The 13609-nt window shown below is 51.4% G+C and overlaps 1 protein-coding gene across 5 annotated transcripts in view; it reads left to right on the top strand.

Moving 5' to 3' along the window:
• CEP85L (centrosomal protein 85L) overlaps positions 1 to 13609 on the top strand; it is a 347939-nt gene that overhangs the window by 321121 nt on the left and 13209 nt on the right. For all 5 annotated transcript variants that reach the window (XM_082251204.1, XM_082251206.1, XM_082251205.1 and 2 more), the window contains one exon: positions 1447 to 1554. In XM_082251204.1, coding sequence (XP_082107330.1) covers positions 1447 to 1554 — 108 coding nt within the window. The remainder of the gene's footprint in view (positions 1 to 1446; positions 1555 to 13609) is intronic.

Genomic DNA, 13609 nt, shown 5'->3' with positions numbered 1-13609 from the left:
TTGGACAGCCTCATCTGGAGTCGCAACTAGTCTTGCGGGAGTGTATCACAGCCATACACCCACCCACAGCAGCCCGGTGCCAGCCAGCCACCCACATCCACAGGCCCTATACCAGCCAGCCACAGGCCCTGTACCAGCCAGCCACCCACCGCAGGGTGCCAGCCACCCACCCCGGGATGCCAGACAGCCAGCCACCCACAGGCAGGGTGCCAGACAGCCAGCCACCCACAGACCCTGTAGCAGCCAGCTGCCCACAGACCCTGTAGCAGCCAGCTGCCCACAGACCCTGTAGCAGCCAGCTGCCCACAGGCCCTGTAGCAGCCAGCTGCCCACAGGCCCTGTAGCAGCCAGCTGCCCACAGGCCCTGTAGCAGCCAGCTGCCCACAGGCCCTGTAGCAGCCAGCTGCCCACAGGCCCTGTAGCAGCCAGCTGCCCACAGGCCCTGTAGCAGCCAGCTGCCCACAGGCCCTGTAGCAGCCAGCTGCCCACAGGCCCTGTAGCAGCCAGCCGCCCACAGGCCCTGTAGCAGCCAGCCGCCCACAGGCCCTGTAGCAGCCAGCCGCCCACAGGCCCTGTAGCAGCCAGCCGCCCACAGGCCCTGTAGCAGCCAGCCGCCCACAGGCCCTGTAGCAGCCAGCCGCCCACAGACCCTGTAGCAGCCAGCCGCCCACAGACCCTGTAGCAGCCAGCCGCCCACAGACCCTGTAGCAGCCATCCACCCACCCACCACAGGGTGCCAGCCAGCCACCCACCCACCACAGGGTGCCAGCCAGCCACCCACCCACCACAGCGTGACAGCCAGCCACCCACTATAGGGTGCCAGCCAGCCAGCTATTAAGCATTAAACAAAAATTAACATGTTCAGTACCAGATTTGTGTCAAAAATTGTCTATCTTTCAAAACTTTAAATGTACAAAATATCGGCCCATATGCTGTGACCAAAATATCGTTATCGACTCTGAAAAAACCATATCGGTCTATCCCTATCACAGATCCTTCATTTTTTGCTGTGATTGTGACCGTATCCAGTCCACTGTAGAACAGAGCCATTGTTCATTTAACAATGAGTAAACAGTGAGCACTAGGTGCTCTGATTTTGACAATTGAAAGATGGTGCTTTATCTGGACTTGAGAAAAAGCAGAGGACCATTGTATAATGTGGGCCGGGCATTCAAGAGGCTCCACAGGAACACGGATTGATCAGGAGCCTAAAACATGTTTCTGTAGGCCAGCACTTTTTAGACAGGTCAGGTTCACTTTATTAAAGCATTAAACTTTTTAAAACCTGAACTGTAACTTTATTTTATTGTCCATCATAACCTATTCAATGTACGAATGAGTTTGTTTTGCATTTATTTTTTAGCAAGCATGCAAACCTGTAAATTCAACATATTCATACTTGTGTTCATTTAATCTTTATTTTTTCTTCCTTTTTTCTCTATCCAGGCAATAAGGGATAAGCTTTTCCAGGAGAAAGCGTGTGTACTGGAGCTACAAAAGAAGATACCAGAGCAATCAGAATGTACAGAAAAACTACACACCCTATGCCTGGAAGTAAGTGACTGTGACCACCGATATCATTGACCACTAGAGATATCAAACTGGAGCAGGATATTTATAACTGAAAACTTATTTTTATAGATGATGATTTTCATTTTAGAAATTGCCAATTAGGTAATAAAGGGTAAAGCCTGAGTGCTATATTCCAGTTAATTGTATGTGTTCTACATTATAGACCGAATAAACAGCCCAGAGCAACTGTTTTGTAGGCTCATTGACACACAGTGTGGAAAAGCTGGCTATAGCCACTGTCATTGGTAAACATTTCTTCTGCTCCCTCACATTGTTACAACTTTCCCCTTCACATTACATAATTTGCTTTGTTCTGCTGTCCTCTCAGTTAATTGACAATGACACACAAGGTTTTCTAGGTAACAGCGCCTATATTAAACCCTGCTGGGCAGCTCAGCTTCCAGACATTTTATTTTACTGACAGTGTAAAACACAAGTCTAGTCTTGACAAAGTAATTCATATACTTCTACAACAAGTATAAATAGTGTTGCTGGCTTGCTGAGAAGTTCTCCATGCTGTGGAGCAAGCTTGTAAAATCAGTAATTTGAGAGTAATGGATTTTTTTTGCTGTTATGACTAATAGACTGTTGCCAGACACTTTATTTCAACAATTTTCCCATTAGATTTTATGTGCATTTAACATAATTTATGTGTGTTTTGACCTGTATAAACCTTTTTTTGTTTAGACATCCAAAGCCTTGAGACTGCTGTCCTAGCAGACTCAAAGCTGTCACTTAAGTTATACTCTATAGCAGGGGTCCTCAAACTTTTTAAACAGGGGGCAGTTCATGGTCCCTCAGACACTGTTGGGTGCCGGATTATAGTTTGAAAAAAAATATGAACGAATTCCAATGCACATATTTTTTATTGTTCTATTTATATAGAGGCGACTGGTGCTCAAAATTTTTGGGGGGGCGCAAACAGAAAAATGTAATAGGCATTGCTTTGCGGCAAAAAACGCTGTAAAAAATTGCATGACTTTGAGGTCACAAAAGTGTGAAAGGGGCCTTTAGTAATCAAGGTATAGTGTGCCCCCATCAATGCAGAGTGACCAGCATGCCCCCATCAATGCAGAGTGACCAGCATGCCCCCATCAATGCAGAGTGACCAGCATGCCCCCATCAATGCAGAGTGACCAGCATGCCCCCATCAATGCAGAGTGACCAGCGTGCCCCCATCAATGCAGAGTGACCAGCATGCCCCCTTTCAATGCAGAGAGACCATTGTGCCCCCTTTCAATGCAGAGAGACCATTGTGCCCCCTTTCAATGCAGAGACCATTGTGCCCCCTTTCAATGCAGAGACCATTGCGCCCCCTTTCAATGCAGAGACCATTGCGCCCCCTTTCAATGCAGAGACCATTGTGCCCCCTTTCAATGCAGAGACCAGCGTGCCCCCTTTGAATGCAGAGACCAGCGTGCCGTGCCCCCTTCAATGCAGAGAGACCAGCCAGTGTACTTACCTGCAGCGGCGGCTTCTCCTCAGTCCCCTGGCGTGTCCTTGAGTCCTCCCGCCTCCTCCTCGGCCAATGGCATGAGCTCGCCTTTCGACCAATCAGGAAGCGTGTCTCGGACCCGCTTCCTGATTGGCCAGGAGGAGGATCAGTGTGACAATAGCGAATTTTCATTAGCTATTGTCACACAAATGGGTGGGCTAGGGCGCACTGCTCTGCGCCCGGATCCACCCTTTTCTGAAGCCTATTAGAGCCTCTGGCTCTAATTAGGTGATTCATGGAAAAAAAAAAACATGAATGATACATCCCGGCCGGCGGGCCGTAGTTTGAGGACCCCTGCTCTATAGTATTCCCCATTACTCCTGTCCAGCAGCTACCAAAAAAGTTATTTTGGGAGATGAAGGGAGGGGCATGGAGTTGGGCCAGCCCAGAGAGAATAAACACACTTTAGAAGAGGAGAGAGCTATGATGTGTAAGGAGGGAAGGGGCTGTGCTAAGGAATCAAGGCTTCTTTGTAAGTTTACAGGCCTATTGCAAGTGAATAAAGGTAGTTTGTAGAAAGGAAAAGCGCTACAACTAAGCATAGAAAATAGTGAACAAATGGGGATGTAGCGCTCAACAGAAATATATATAAAATAAATACAAACATGTGGAATAACTATATGAGCCGCTTACCAGATTTAATGGACCCCTTGATTATAGGGAGTCAAATGCGCTGTGTACTCCAGTAAGGAACTCTAATGCATCTTGCTCCCATAAGTAGAGGTCATCACAGCCAGAGTCAGTGCCATAATCAGAAAGCCAAGCCATATGCAGGGATGAAAAAATAGTCTCATGGTGCAGTATCTCTTATCAATCAAGCATTTATTTAAGACAAATTGCACTTACTAGACAAAAAGCAGATAAAAGCCTTCAATAAAATCGTTTGCTGGGGATGGAAGACACCGCTCCACGCTGCGCTCCTCAGACCTCAGACCTGGATGTGTATGGTCTCACGTTCCCGACGTTTCGTCAGTCAAGGCTGACATCATCAGGGGATCAGGTATTAGAAAATACCTAATTTTGTGTGTTTTTTTTTTACCTGCACATTTTTAGGCTTGTGACAGGGTCTCTTTTATTATCAAATGTAGAGAAGGACATAGCCGGGACAAGGTCATCCAGCGCCCATGGCAAGGATGCCAAACTGCGCCACCCCTTGTTCTGGCCCTGGAGAAGGGGACCCCTTCTCTACATTTGAGGATTATACAATGAAAGAGATGTGCTCATTTGGGGCTCCTGCACCCAGTAGCAGTGATTCAAGCCGGTGGGTGAAGTATACAGGGCATGATTTATGCAAAATGAGTTGACACACCTAATCCTCCCTTTCATTAGTATCAGAAAAATGTTTAGAAGTTAAAAGATAATTCCATATTTAGGGTGGAACATGTAACATCTTCCAGCTCCTGCACCCTCTCATCTTGTACAGCACCACCCCCCCCCCTTTCTCTCTGCACCCACTGTCACAATTTTAAAGCAGCATAGCTGTGCAGGGCTCCGCCTACACAGCCACTTCATTCATTCACAGAGTTCTGTAAATGAATGTATTACATCTACCATCGGCCTCCGTGGTTGACGGCTTGTAGTTCTCAATGAACTGTGTGTGCTCTAGTTAGTCCATTGATTCGCCCTGCCATTCAGTAACTGCCTGTCTGTATCAGAGGTAAGGGCAGTTTACTGAGAGTCTGAAGGATCCAGGCAGGCTGCAGGAAAAAAAAAAACTGCACATTTTATTTACCTGCAATAAGATATTAATTTATTTTTTTATCAAAGGTGAACTTTACCTTTATGTGTGTAATTTACATCATCATGCATATTGCTGGGTATGTACAGTGGATATAAAAAGTCTACACACCCCTGTTAAAATGTCAGGTTTCTATGATGTTAAAAAATGAGACAAAGATAAGTAAATTCAGAATATTTTCCACCTTTAATGTGACCTATAAACTGTCTTTCTCTTACGTCCTCCGACAGTCGCCGCCTCTTCATATTCGTCACATATGGGGTATTAGACTTTGCTCCGAAGGAGTAGCTAGGCAACAGAATATGTTAACAATAAAGCTTTAACATATCCCACCCTCAAGGGGTGGTCCCCTCAGTCAATACCCTCCTACTTCCTGCAACCATATCTCAGTTTTAATGTCTAGCTTGTCAGGAGTGGCTGGCTCTCTCTGTGCTGGGACTTTTTGTCCCAGGCTCTTTCTTCTTTTTGATATTTTGTTTGAGTTTTCTCTCTGCCTTTACTTAGCTGTTATTTTTGTCAGCATTAGTTAGTTCTTCGGACGAAGAGGATCATGCGGACTGGGTCTCGGGCTGATCCCCCTGGTCGCAGGTCGTGGGTCAGTGGCTTCCCGGTCTGCCATCGAGCGTTCAGCCAGGTAACGCTCCTGGCACAGTGAACGACCCATCCCTGTTCGGTGCAGGGATGATTGGTGAGGTGGCTACCTCACCGGACGCTGTGCGGTTTCTGAACCGCCATTGTGTGCGTCTTGAATTGCGACTCTCCCTGCCTCATGTGCAGCGGCTTGTTCGCCTGTGCGGGTTCCCCACGCCATGTGAGGTAAGTGTATCTATGTGGGGACCTGTCTGTCTGGGGGGGGTCTCAGTCTGGGACTGTGTAACCTGCCTTTAATCACACTGCTTGTCTCCCTATCTCTCGGCTGCATGCTGTGGGCTGCAAGGGGGGGGGGGGGAGCTGTATGACACTGAGTATGTCAGGCTGGGCAGTGTGAGGAGCTGTGTGCTGTGGGGCATGTTTTTAATGGCATGTTGGGGCATATACAGCGATCGCTGCGGCGATCTAACATGTATCCATATAATGGGATAATATTGTGTGTGATTTTATGCACTGTGGAGCGGCGATTTCGGCGCCAAACGGCGCCATTTTACCGGCGCCCGCTCCGGCCGCATGGTTTACATGCACGGCGGCCATTTTCTTGTAGCCTCCATAGGCTTACATAGAGCGCCCTGGCAGCATCACTTCCTCTCTCCTGGAAGCACCGATCGAGGCAGCAGCAGCAGCAGCGGAGTCTCCTCCGGTTTTATCCTTCTATTCCTGTGTTCCATTGCCTGTATTCAGTCTGTATATTCCCTGTGGGGGTCTCATTGTGCCTGAGTGTGGTGCGGTGGGCTGCGCTTGCCGCGCTTGCTGTAAGGGGGCAGTTAACCCTTGGTTGTCTGGCATACAGGGGCAATGGATTCTCAGGAGGGCAAGTTTCCCACAGTATTGGTGGAAAGCCAGGGGACCGCTGTTTCCCCCCCAGGGGGGGATTTAGCCACTATTGTGGCTGGCCTTGCTGCACAGGTGCAAATGCTGGTGGCTGCTCAATCTACTAAACGGCCCAGAGTTGCTCTGTCCTCTGATTCTGAGGGTGAAGGTGATGGGGCTGTTCTGGCGGGGACCCCCCTATCGGGGTCCCGCTCCTCTCTTGATCTAGTGGGGTCTGAGGTAGAGGCTGAAGTTGAGGGGGTTGATAATTCTCCCCCTGGCTCGCCTGAAGAGCTTGCAATCATGGATGAGTTGATTGCTTCCATTAAGCAGACGCTACGTTTGCAGGACGAAGTGTGTCCCCCCGCTGCCTTGGCGGCTTATGGGACGCAGAGAAAACGCAGGACGCCGCAGGTTTTTCCCTGCAATGCTGATTTTCAGCGCGCTGTTAAGGACCAATGGCGCGATTTGCGCAAGCCTTTTGCGGTACCAAGTAAATTTAAGCTGCGTTATCCTTTCTCGCCTGCCACTGATGAACGGTGGTGTGTGCCTCCGCCAGTGGATCATGCTATTGCGGTTTTGAACAAAGCCACTGCGATCCCTGCAGAGGGATCCCCTGTTTTCCGTGATGCCACGGATAGGAGACTGGAGTCTCTTGCCCGTCATACTTATTCTGTTACGGGTTCTATGCTTAAGGCTCTGTTTGCTTCTCTCATGGCGGCCCAGGCGATCGCAAGTTGGACGCAGATGCTTAGGCGCGTCCTAGTGGCCGATTCGGCCTCGGCGGCGACCCTGGATATGGTGGATCAGATCCACCAGGGTGTCATGTATCTGTGTGATGCGGACCTGGACCTGATTCCGTTGGCCGCGCGTGTGCACAGCGTGGCGGTGTTGTCTCGCCGCCTGGTTTGGTTGAAATGTTGGTCGGTGGACCAATCTTCACGTAAAACCTTAGCCAATCTGCCTTATGATGGGTCTCGCCTTTTTGGGGAGTCCCTGGATGTGTTGATTAAGGGGATTACCGGGGGTAAGAGCACTCTCTTGCCCCATTTCCCCAAGGCTAAGGGGGCTTCTGGGAAGAAGCATGCTCATTTTCGGCCCCCTCAGGGGTCCTTTCGTGCCTTTCGGCCGCACTACAAGGGCAAACCGTTCAAGGGCCAAGGCTCTCAGAAGAAGCCCTGGTCTGGGAAACAGAAGTCCGGTCAATCCGGACCTGCGGCCCATAACAGTTCGGCCTGAAGGGGCGCCCTCACCCAGTTTTGGGGTGGGGGGACGCTTGCTCGGTTTTCTTCAGCCCTGGTTGGCCCGTGTGAGGGACAGATGGGTTCTGGAAATCGTTCGATCTGGTTACAAGATCGAGTTTCTCTCTCGGCCGGAGAGCAGATTTTTTCCCTCAAATCTTCAACTGTCTCCAGAGCGCCTGCGGGATCTGCACCTGGCGGTGCAGGACCTGAGGGCTCAGGGAGTGGTGGTTCCGGTGCCTCATCGGGACAGATTTCGGGGGTTTTATTCCAATCTGTTCACCGTGCCCAGGAAGGAGGGCAAGGTTCGTCCGATTCTGGACTTGAAAGCTCTGAACCGCTCTGTGCGAGTTCGCAAGTTCCGCATGGAATCCCTGCGCTCGGTGGTGGCTGCCCTGGTTCCGGGGGAATTCATGGCCTCCATCGATTTGAAGGATGCGTACCTTCACATCCCCATATTCGAGGGTCATCAGAAGTACCTTCGATTTGCCATTGCGGAGGATCACTACCAGTTTGTGGCGTTGCCCTTTGGGCTCGCCTCGGCTCCGCGGGTCTTCACCAAGGTGCTTGCACCGGTTCTGGCATTATTGAGAGCCCAGGGCATTTCTGTCCTGGGGTGTCTGGACGACATTCTGGTTCGGTCTGCGACCAGACAGGGTCTGGAGAAGGACCTGTCTGTCACAATGCAAACTCTGCAGGAGTTCGGTTGGACGATAAATGTTCCAAAGTCGACACTGAGTCCGTCGGTTCGTCTCCCCTATCTGGGAATGATACTGGACTCGGTGCAGGCGAAGGTCTTCCTGCCGGAAGACAAACTCAGGACTCTTCAGGAGGAAGTCAGGTCCCTCAGGGACGTTCCACACTCGTCTCTGCGGACGGGTATGAGATGTCTGGGATTGATGGTCTCGGCCTTCGAGGCGATTCCTTTCGCGCAGTTTCACACGCGGGGTCTCCGAGCGGAGATCCTGTCCAGGTGGGACGGGCGACCTCAATCTCTGGATCTTCAGATCTCGTTGAGTCATCGCACCAGGGAAAACCTTCTGTGGTGGCTCCAGTCCCCGTTGGTGTCCGGGGGCAAGTCGTTTCGTCCGATCTCGTGGACGATAATCACCACGGATGCCAGCCTGTCGGGCTGGGGTGGTGTTCTGGGCGTTCTGTCCGCCCAGGGGACCTGGTCGGAGGGGGAGTCTTCCCTTCCGATCAACATTCTGGAATTGCGTGCGATAAGGCTCTGTCTTCATCGCTGGACGGACCGGCTGCAGGGCTGCCCGGTTCGGGTGCAGACGGACAATGCCACGGCGGTGGCCTACATCAACCACCAAGGGGGCACCAGGAGTGCCCGAGCGGCTCGAGAAGTGGCCGACATTCTGTCTTGGGCCGAGACTCATGTCCCGGCGATAACGGCGGTTCACATTCCGGGAGTGGAGAACTGGCAGGCGGACTATCTGAGTCGCCAGACCCTGGATCAGGGGGAATGGTCTCTCCACCCGGCTGTCTTCCAGATGTTGTGCGCGAAGTGGGGTCTTCCAGATGTGGACCTGTTCGCGTCTCGCCTCAACTACAAGGTGAAGAGGTTCGTGGCGAGGACGCGCGACCCTCGGGCAGACGCGTCGGACGCGTTAGTGGCCCCGTGGCATCAGTACAGGCTGATGTACGCGTTTCCACCGATTCAGTTGCTGTCCAGGTTCCTTCGCAGGTTGCACTCGGAACGCAGCACGGTGATTCTTGTGGCACCGGACTGGCCTCGCCGGTCCTGGTACGCAGACCTCGTGAATCTGGCGGTCGACGCTCCTTGGCGTCTGCCTCTTCGAGACGATCTACTGTCTCAAGGACCGATTTACCATCCTGCTTTACAGTCGCTGGCTTTGACGGCCTGGCTGTTGAGACCGAGGTCCTGAAGGAGAAGGGTCTCTCTCCAGAGGTCGTTCATACTTTGATCAACGCGAGGAAGTCTTCCTCGGGGAAGGTTTATTACCGTACTTGGAAGGCCTATTTTGCCTGGTGTGAGTCCAGGGGGTTTTCACCCCGCACGTACTCGGTTTCCCGTGTGCTGTCTTTCCTTCAGACGGGTGTCGATCAGCGTTTGGCGCTGGCTACGATTAAGGGTCAGGTGTCGGCGCTGGCCGTTCTGTTTTCAACGTCCCGTGGCTTCCAACTCCTTGGTTGGCACTTTTATTCAGGGTGTGCGGCATCTGGTTCCTCCTAGGAGGGATCCTTTGCCCCCTTGGGACTTGAATCTAGTTCTATCTGTGTTACAACGTGCTCCTTTTGAACAGATCAGGGAGATCTCGTTGTCTATGTTGTCCAAAAAGGTCGCCTTTTTGGTGGCGATCACTTCGGCTCGCAGAGTGTCGGAACTGGCGGCTTTGTCCTGCAAGTCTCCGTACCTGGTTGTTCATTTGGATAAGGTGGTCTTGCGACCTAATCCTTCTTTTCTACCGAAACGAGTTTCGGAATTCCATCTTAACGAGGATATTGTTTTGCCTTCGTTGTGCACGAAGCCTAAACATCCGAAGGAGGTGAGATTGCACTCTCTGGATGTTGTTCGGGCGATAAGGGTTTACCTTAAATCGACTGAGTCTTTTCGTAAGACTGACTCCTTGTTTGTTCTTCCAGAGGGTCCTCGGAAGGGCATGGCGGCTTCCGCCTCTACCATTGCCAAATGGATCAGGCAGACCATTGAACAGGCCTATGCCTTGCAGGGGAAGGTTCCCCCTGTGCCTGTGAAGGCGCACTCTACTAGATCACTGAGTACGTCTTGGGCCTGCCGTCATGGGGCTTCTGTAGCCCAGGTGTGTAAGGCGGCGACTTGGTCGACCGTACACACTTTCACAAAATTCTACAAAGTGGATGTTCAGGCATCGGCGGATGCTTCCTTTGGCCGCAAGGTTCTTAGTGCGGCTGTTCCATAGGGTCCCTTGTTGGGGACTCCTGGCTGTTGGGATAGTTTTTTGTATCCCCTGGTTTTTTTGTCTTTTCCTGGGTTGTTGCTCCTGTTGAGCACTTTTTTTTTTGCTGTTGCCCAGCTGGTTTCCTTCCTTTGGTAAGGTTCCTTTCTTTGATGTGGAGACTGCGTTGCCTTTCGGCGCGGATGCGTTTCCCACCCCTCATGTTTGCACTGCTTTGGGACGTCCCCATATGTGACGAATATGAAGAGGCGGCGACTGTCGGAGGACGTAAGAGAAAACGGAATTTTTGTAAAATCTTACCTGTAAAATTCCTTTCTCTGAGTCCTCCGACAGTCGCCGCCCCCGCCCCTCTTTTGGGGTTTGAATGTATACTCTACTGCTATTCCACTAAAACTGAGATATGGTTGCAGGAAGTAGGAGGGTATTGACTGAGGGGACCACCCCTTGAGGGTGGGATATGTTAAAGCTTTATTGTTAACATATTCTGTTGCCTAGCTACTCCTTCGGAGCAAAGTCTAATACCCCATATGTGACGAATATGAAGAGGCGGCGACTGTCGGAGGACTCAGAGAAAGGAATTTTACAGGTAAGATTTTACAAAAATTCCGTTTTCTCTATCGCTCATTGACAGACGCAGTCCTCTAGATTAATATCAAATCGGGTTATACTGCCCTCTACAGGAGTAGGACACTAGGCAGAAGGAAAACGTTCTGGCCACACCTTAGGGGCAGTCCCAGAGGGTATATCCTCTCTCTCCCTGCTACAGGATGTCAGTTTTTTTCTGTCTAGTTAGGAGTAAGGACCTAAGTTCCTTGCTGGGATCTTTGGTCCTGGCAAGATTTTTTTAAGGCAGCTTTTTTCTCCAGTTGTTCCTGTGAGATCTTCAAGCAAGTATGCTGAAACTGGGCGACGGGCTGGATGTTGAGATCCAGTGGTCACCCCAGTCAGCCTACGAGCGCGTGCAGGCCCTAGCTCCTCGCTGGGTCGGCCGCGACATAGTCCCACTGGACGGGGACTGACCCTGCGAGTTAAACGTCTCGCCTGGACGCCGACGACCAATTGGAAACTGAGTCACGGCGTCCGTATTGGTCGACCGCTCCCCCACCTCGGTGGAGAGGGGTTCTGTCAGGAGTTGGCGCCCGCCTGTTCCGGTATGGTGAGTAAAATGTTTCCCCTCTCCCCCTGTCGGGTTTGTGGGTGGACGCGGGCCCTCCCTGGGATGACCGGACCTTTATAATCCTGGATCCCCCCTCTATCCTATAAACAGGTGTCGCAGATCCCCCTCTTGAGGGTGATTTAGTGAATAGGAACCAGAAGGCTTGGTTTGGGAGCTGACAATCGGAAGTCACTGTATGAGGCTATAAGGGACCATGACTGAAGTCAGTGGCTGGCATTACTATCAGGATGGCCATGAAAGAGGGTGATAGCACCTTACCTGATACATAAGGTGCAATACAGGCCGATGCCTGTGCCTGGACTACCGCCATCCGCAGGCCGCCATCCTCCCGCAGGCCGCCATCCTCCCACAGGCCGTACACCTCCCGCAGGCCGATGACTACCTCCCGCAGGCCACTGCTATCTTGCCACAAGCCACTGCCATCCTCCACAGGCCGCCGCCATTTTCCCGCAAGTCGCGCGGGGCCGCCATCTTGGCTTAGCCTCGTGTCTCCAGCATGGGGGCGGCCATGTTTGAGATGACCAAACACCTCGAGGAGTAATTGGGAGGCACCGGAAGGCGTGTAAAGGGGCGGAGCCGCCTCCTTTACCCGGGAAAGCAAGCCAAAGACTTCCTGTCTGTAACAGACAGTGCTGGGAGCAGGTTGATAGAAACTTCTGTGCATCAGGGGGTGAGCCTTGGGGTCTCTCTCTCTCTCTCTCTCTGTGGGGTCCAAGCAGGTAACACTGAGGGGCGCTGTTGCGCTAGGGGACTAAGAAAAACAAAAAAAAAAATTTTTTTTCTTTGAAATTATTTTTTTTGTTTGCTGGCAAGTCTCTTGTATAATCATGGACCCTGCCACACATGTATCCCCACCTGATTCCCTCGAGGTGGCCGCAGGACCCTCCAGTACCCCATTTGTGATTGATGCATTATCAGCAGTTTTGGAGTCTTTGGTATCCCGGGTGGAGGTAGCCTGTCAGGGACGGGGGTCAAGGAAGCGACCCCCGCTTACCCCTATTTCATCTGATACTTCAGATACGGATTCTGAGCTGGTCACTGCAGCTGCAGGTCCCTCTGCTGGGGCTGCTGTCTCGGGTACGGTCTCCTCAGACAGTGAGGAGGACGTTTCTGCCTCCGCCATAGCGCAAGAAGAAGCGTTAGTGAACGCACTAGTCATGTCTGTCCGGGAAACCTTAAGTCTTGAGGTTACACCGGCAGAGGTAGATGACACTGAAATTCCCTTTGGTACCAGCAAGCCTACCAAAATGGCGAAGGTTTTTCCCTTGCCCAAATGTTTTGGTAACCTAATTAAGGAAGAATGGGATCGTCCAAAACGAACCCCTGCTATTTCCAAACGCATTGCTAGGCGCTATCCGTTTGAGGAATCCCTCCTTAAGAAATGGACGGTACCACCAGTGGTGGACCCACCAATTTCCAGACTAAATAAAGCCACTGTTATCCCGTTGGAGGACGCTCCGTCCTTTTAGGGATCCGGTGGATCGAAAAGTGGAAGCCGAATCCCGCTCCATTTTTTCCCTGATAGGGTCAACATTTAGGCCAGTGATTGCCATTGGTTTAGTTTCACAAACATTGACAGAATGGACCAAATTGTTACGCCGGGACATAAAAGGGAGAAGTATCACCCCAGCAGTATCAGATTTGCTGGAGCAAATTATCCAAGGGCTACAGTTCATCTGTGACGCCGCCTTGGACACCACTCCCTTGCTGGGGCGTGCATCTGTTTCAGCAGTGGTCCTCAGACGCGTGTTATGGTTAAAGTGCTGGTCGGCTGATCAAGGTTCCAAAAAGACTTTGGCTAATCTTCCTTTTCAGGGGGATCGCCTGTTTGGGGCCACCTTGGATGAGATTATAAAGGATCTCACTGGGGGTAAGAGCACTTTTTTACCACAGACAGCTAAAGGTAAAGGACCTCGTAATAGGCGAGGACCTTCCTTTTCCGCTCATAAAAAGTTTGTTCACTCCGCTGGGGCGGGCGATAAGGGGAAGTCCTTCAAAGCCCCTTCAGGGGGT

This window comes from Pelophylax lessonae, assembly GCF_965119305.1.
Source record: "Pelophylax lessonae genome assembly, chromosome: 3".
NCBI classification, from domain to species: domain Eukaryota; kingdom Metazoa; phylum Chordata; class Amphibia; order Anura; family Ranidae; genus Pelophylax; species Pelophylax lessonae.
The sequence above is the reverse complement of the archived record's forward strand: the minus strand, read 5'-3'. Positions and strand labels throughout refer to the sequence as shown.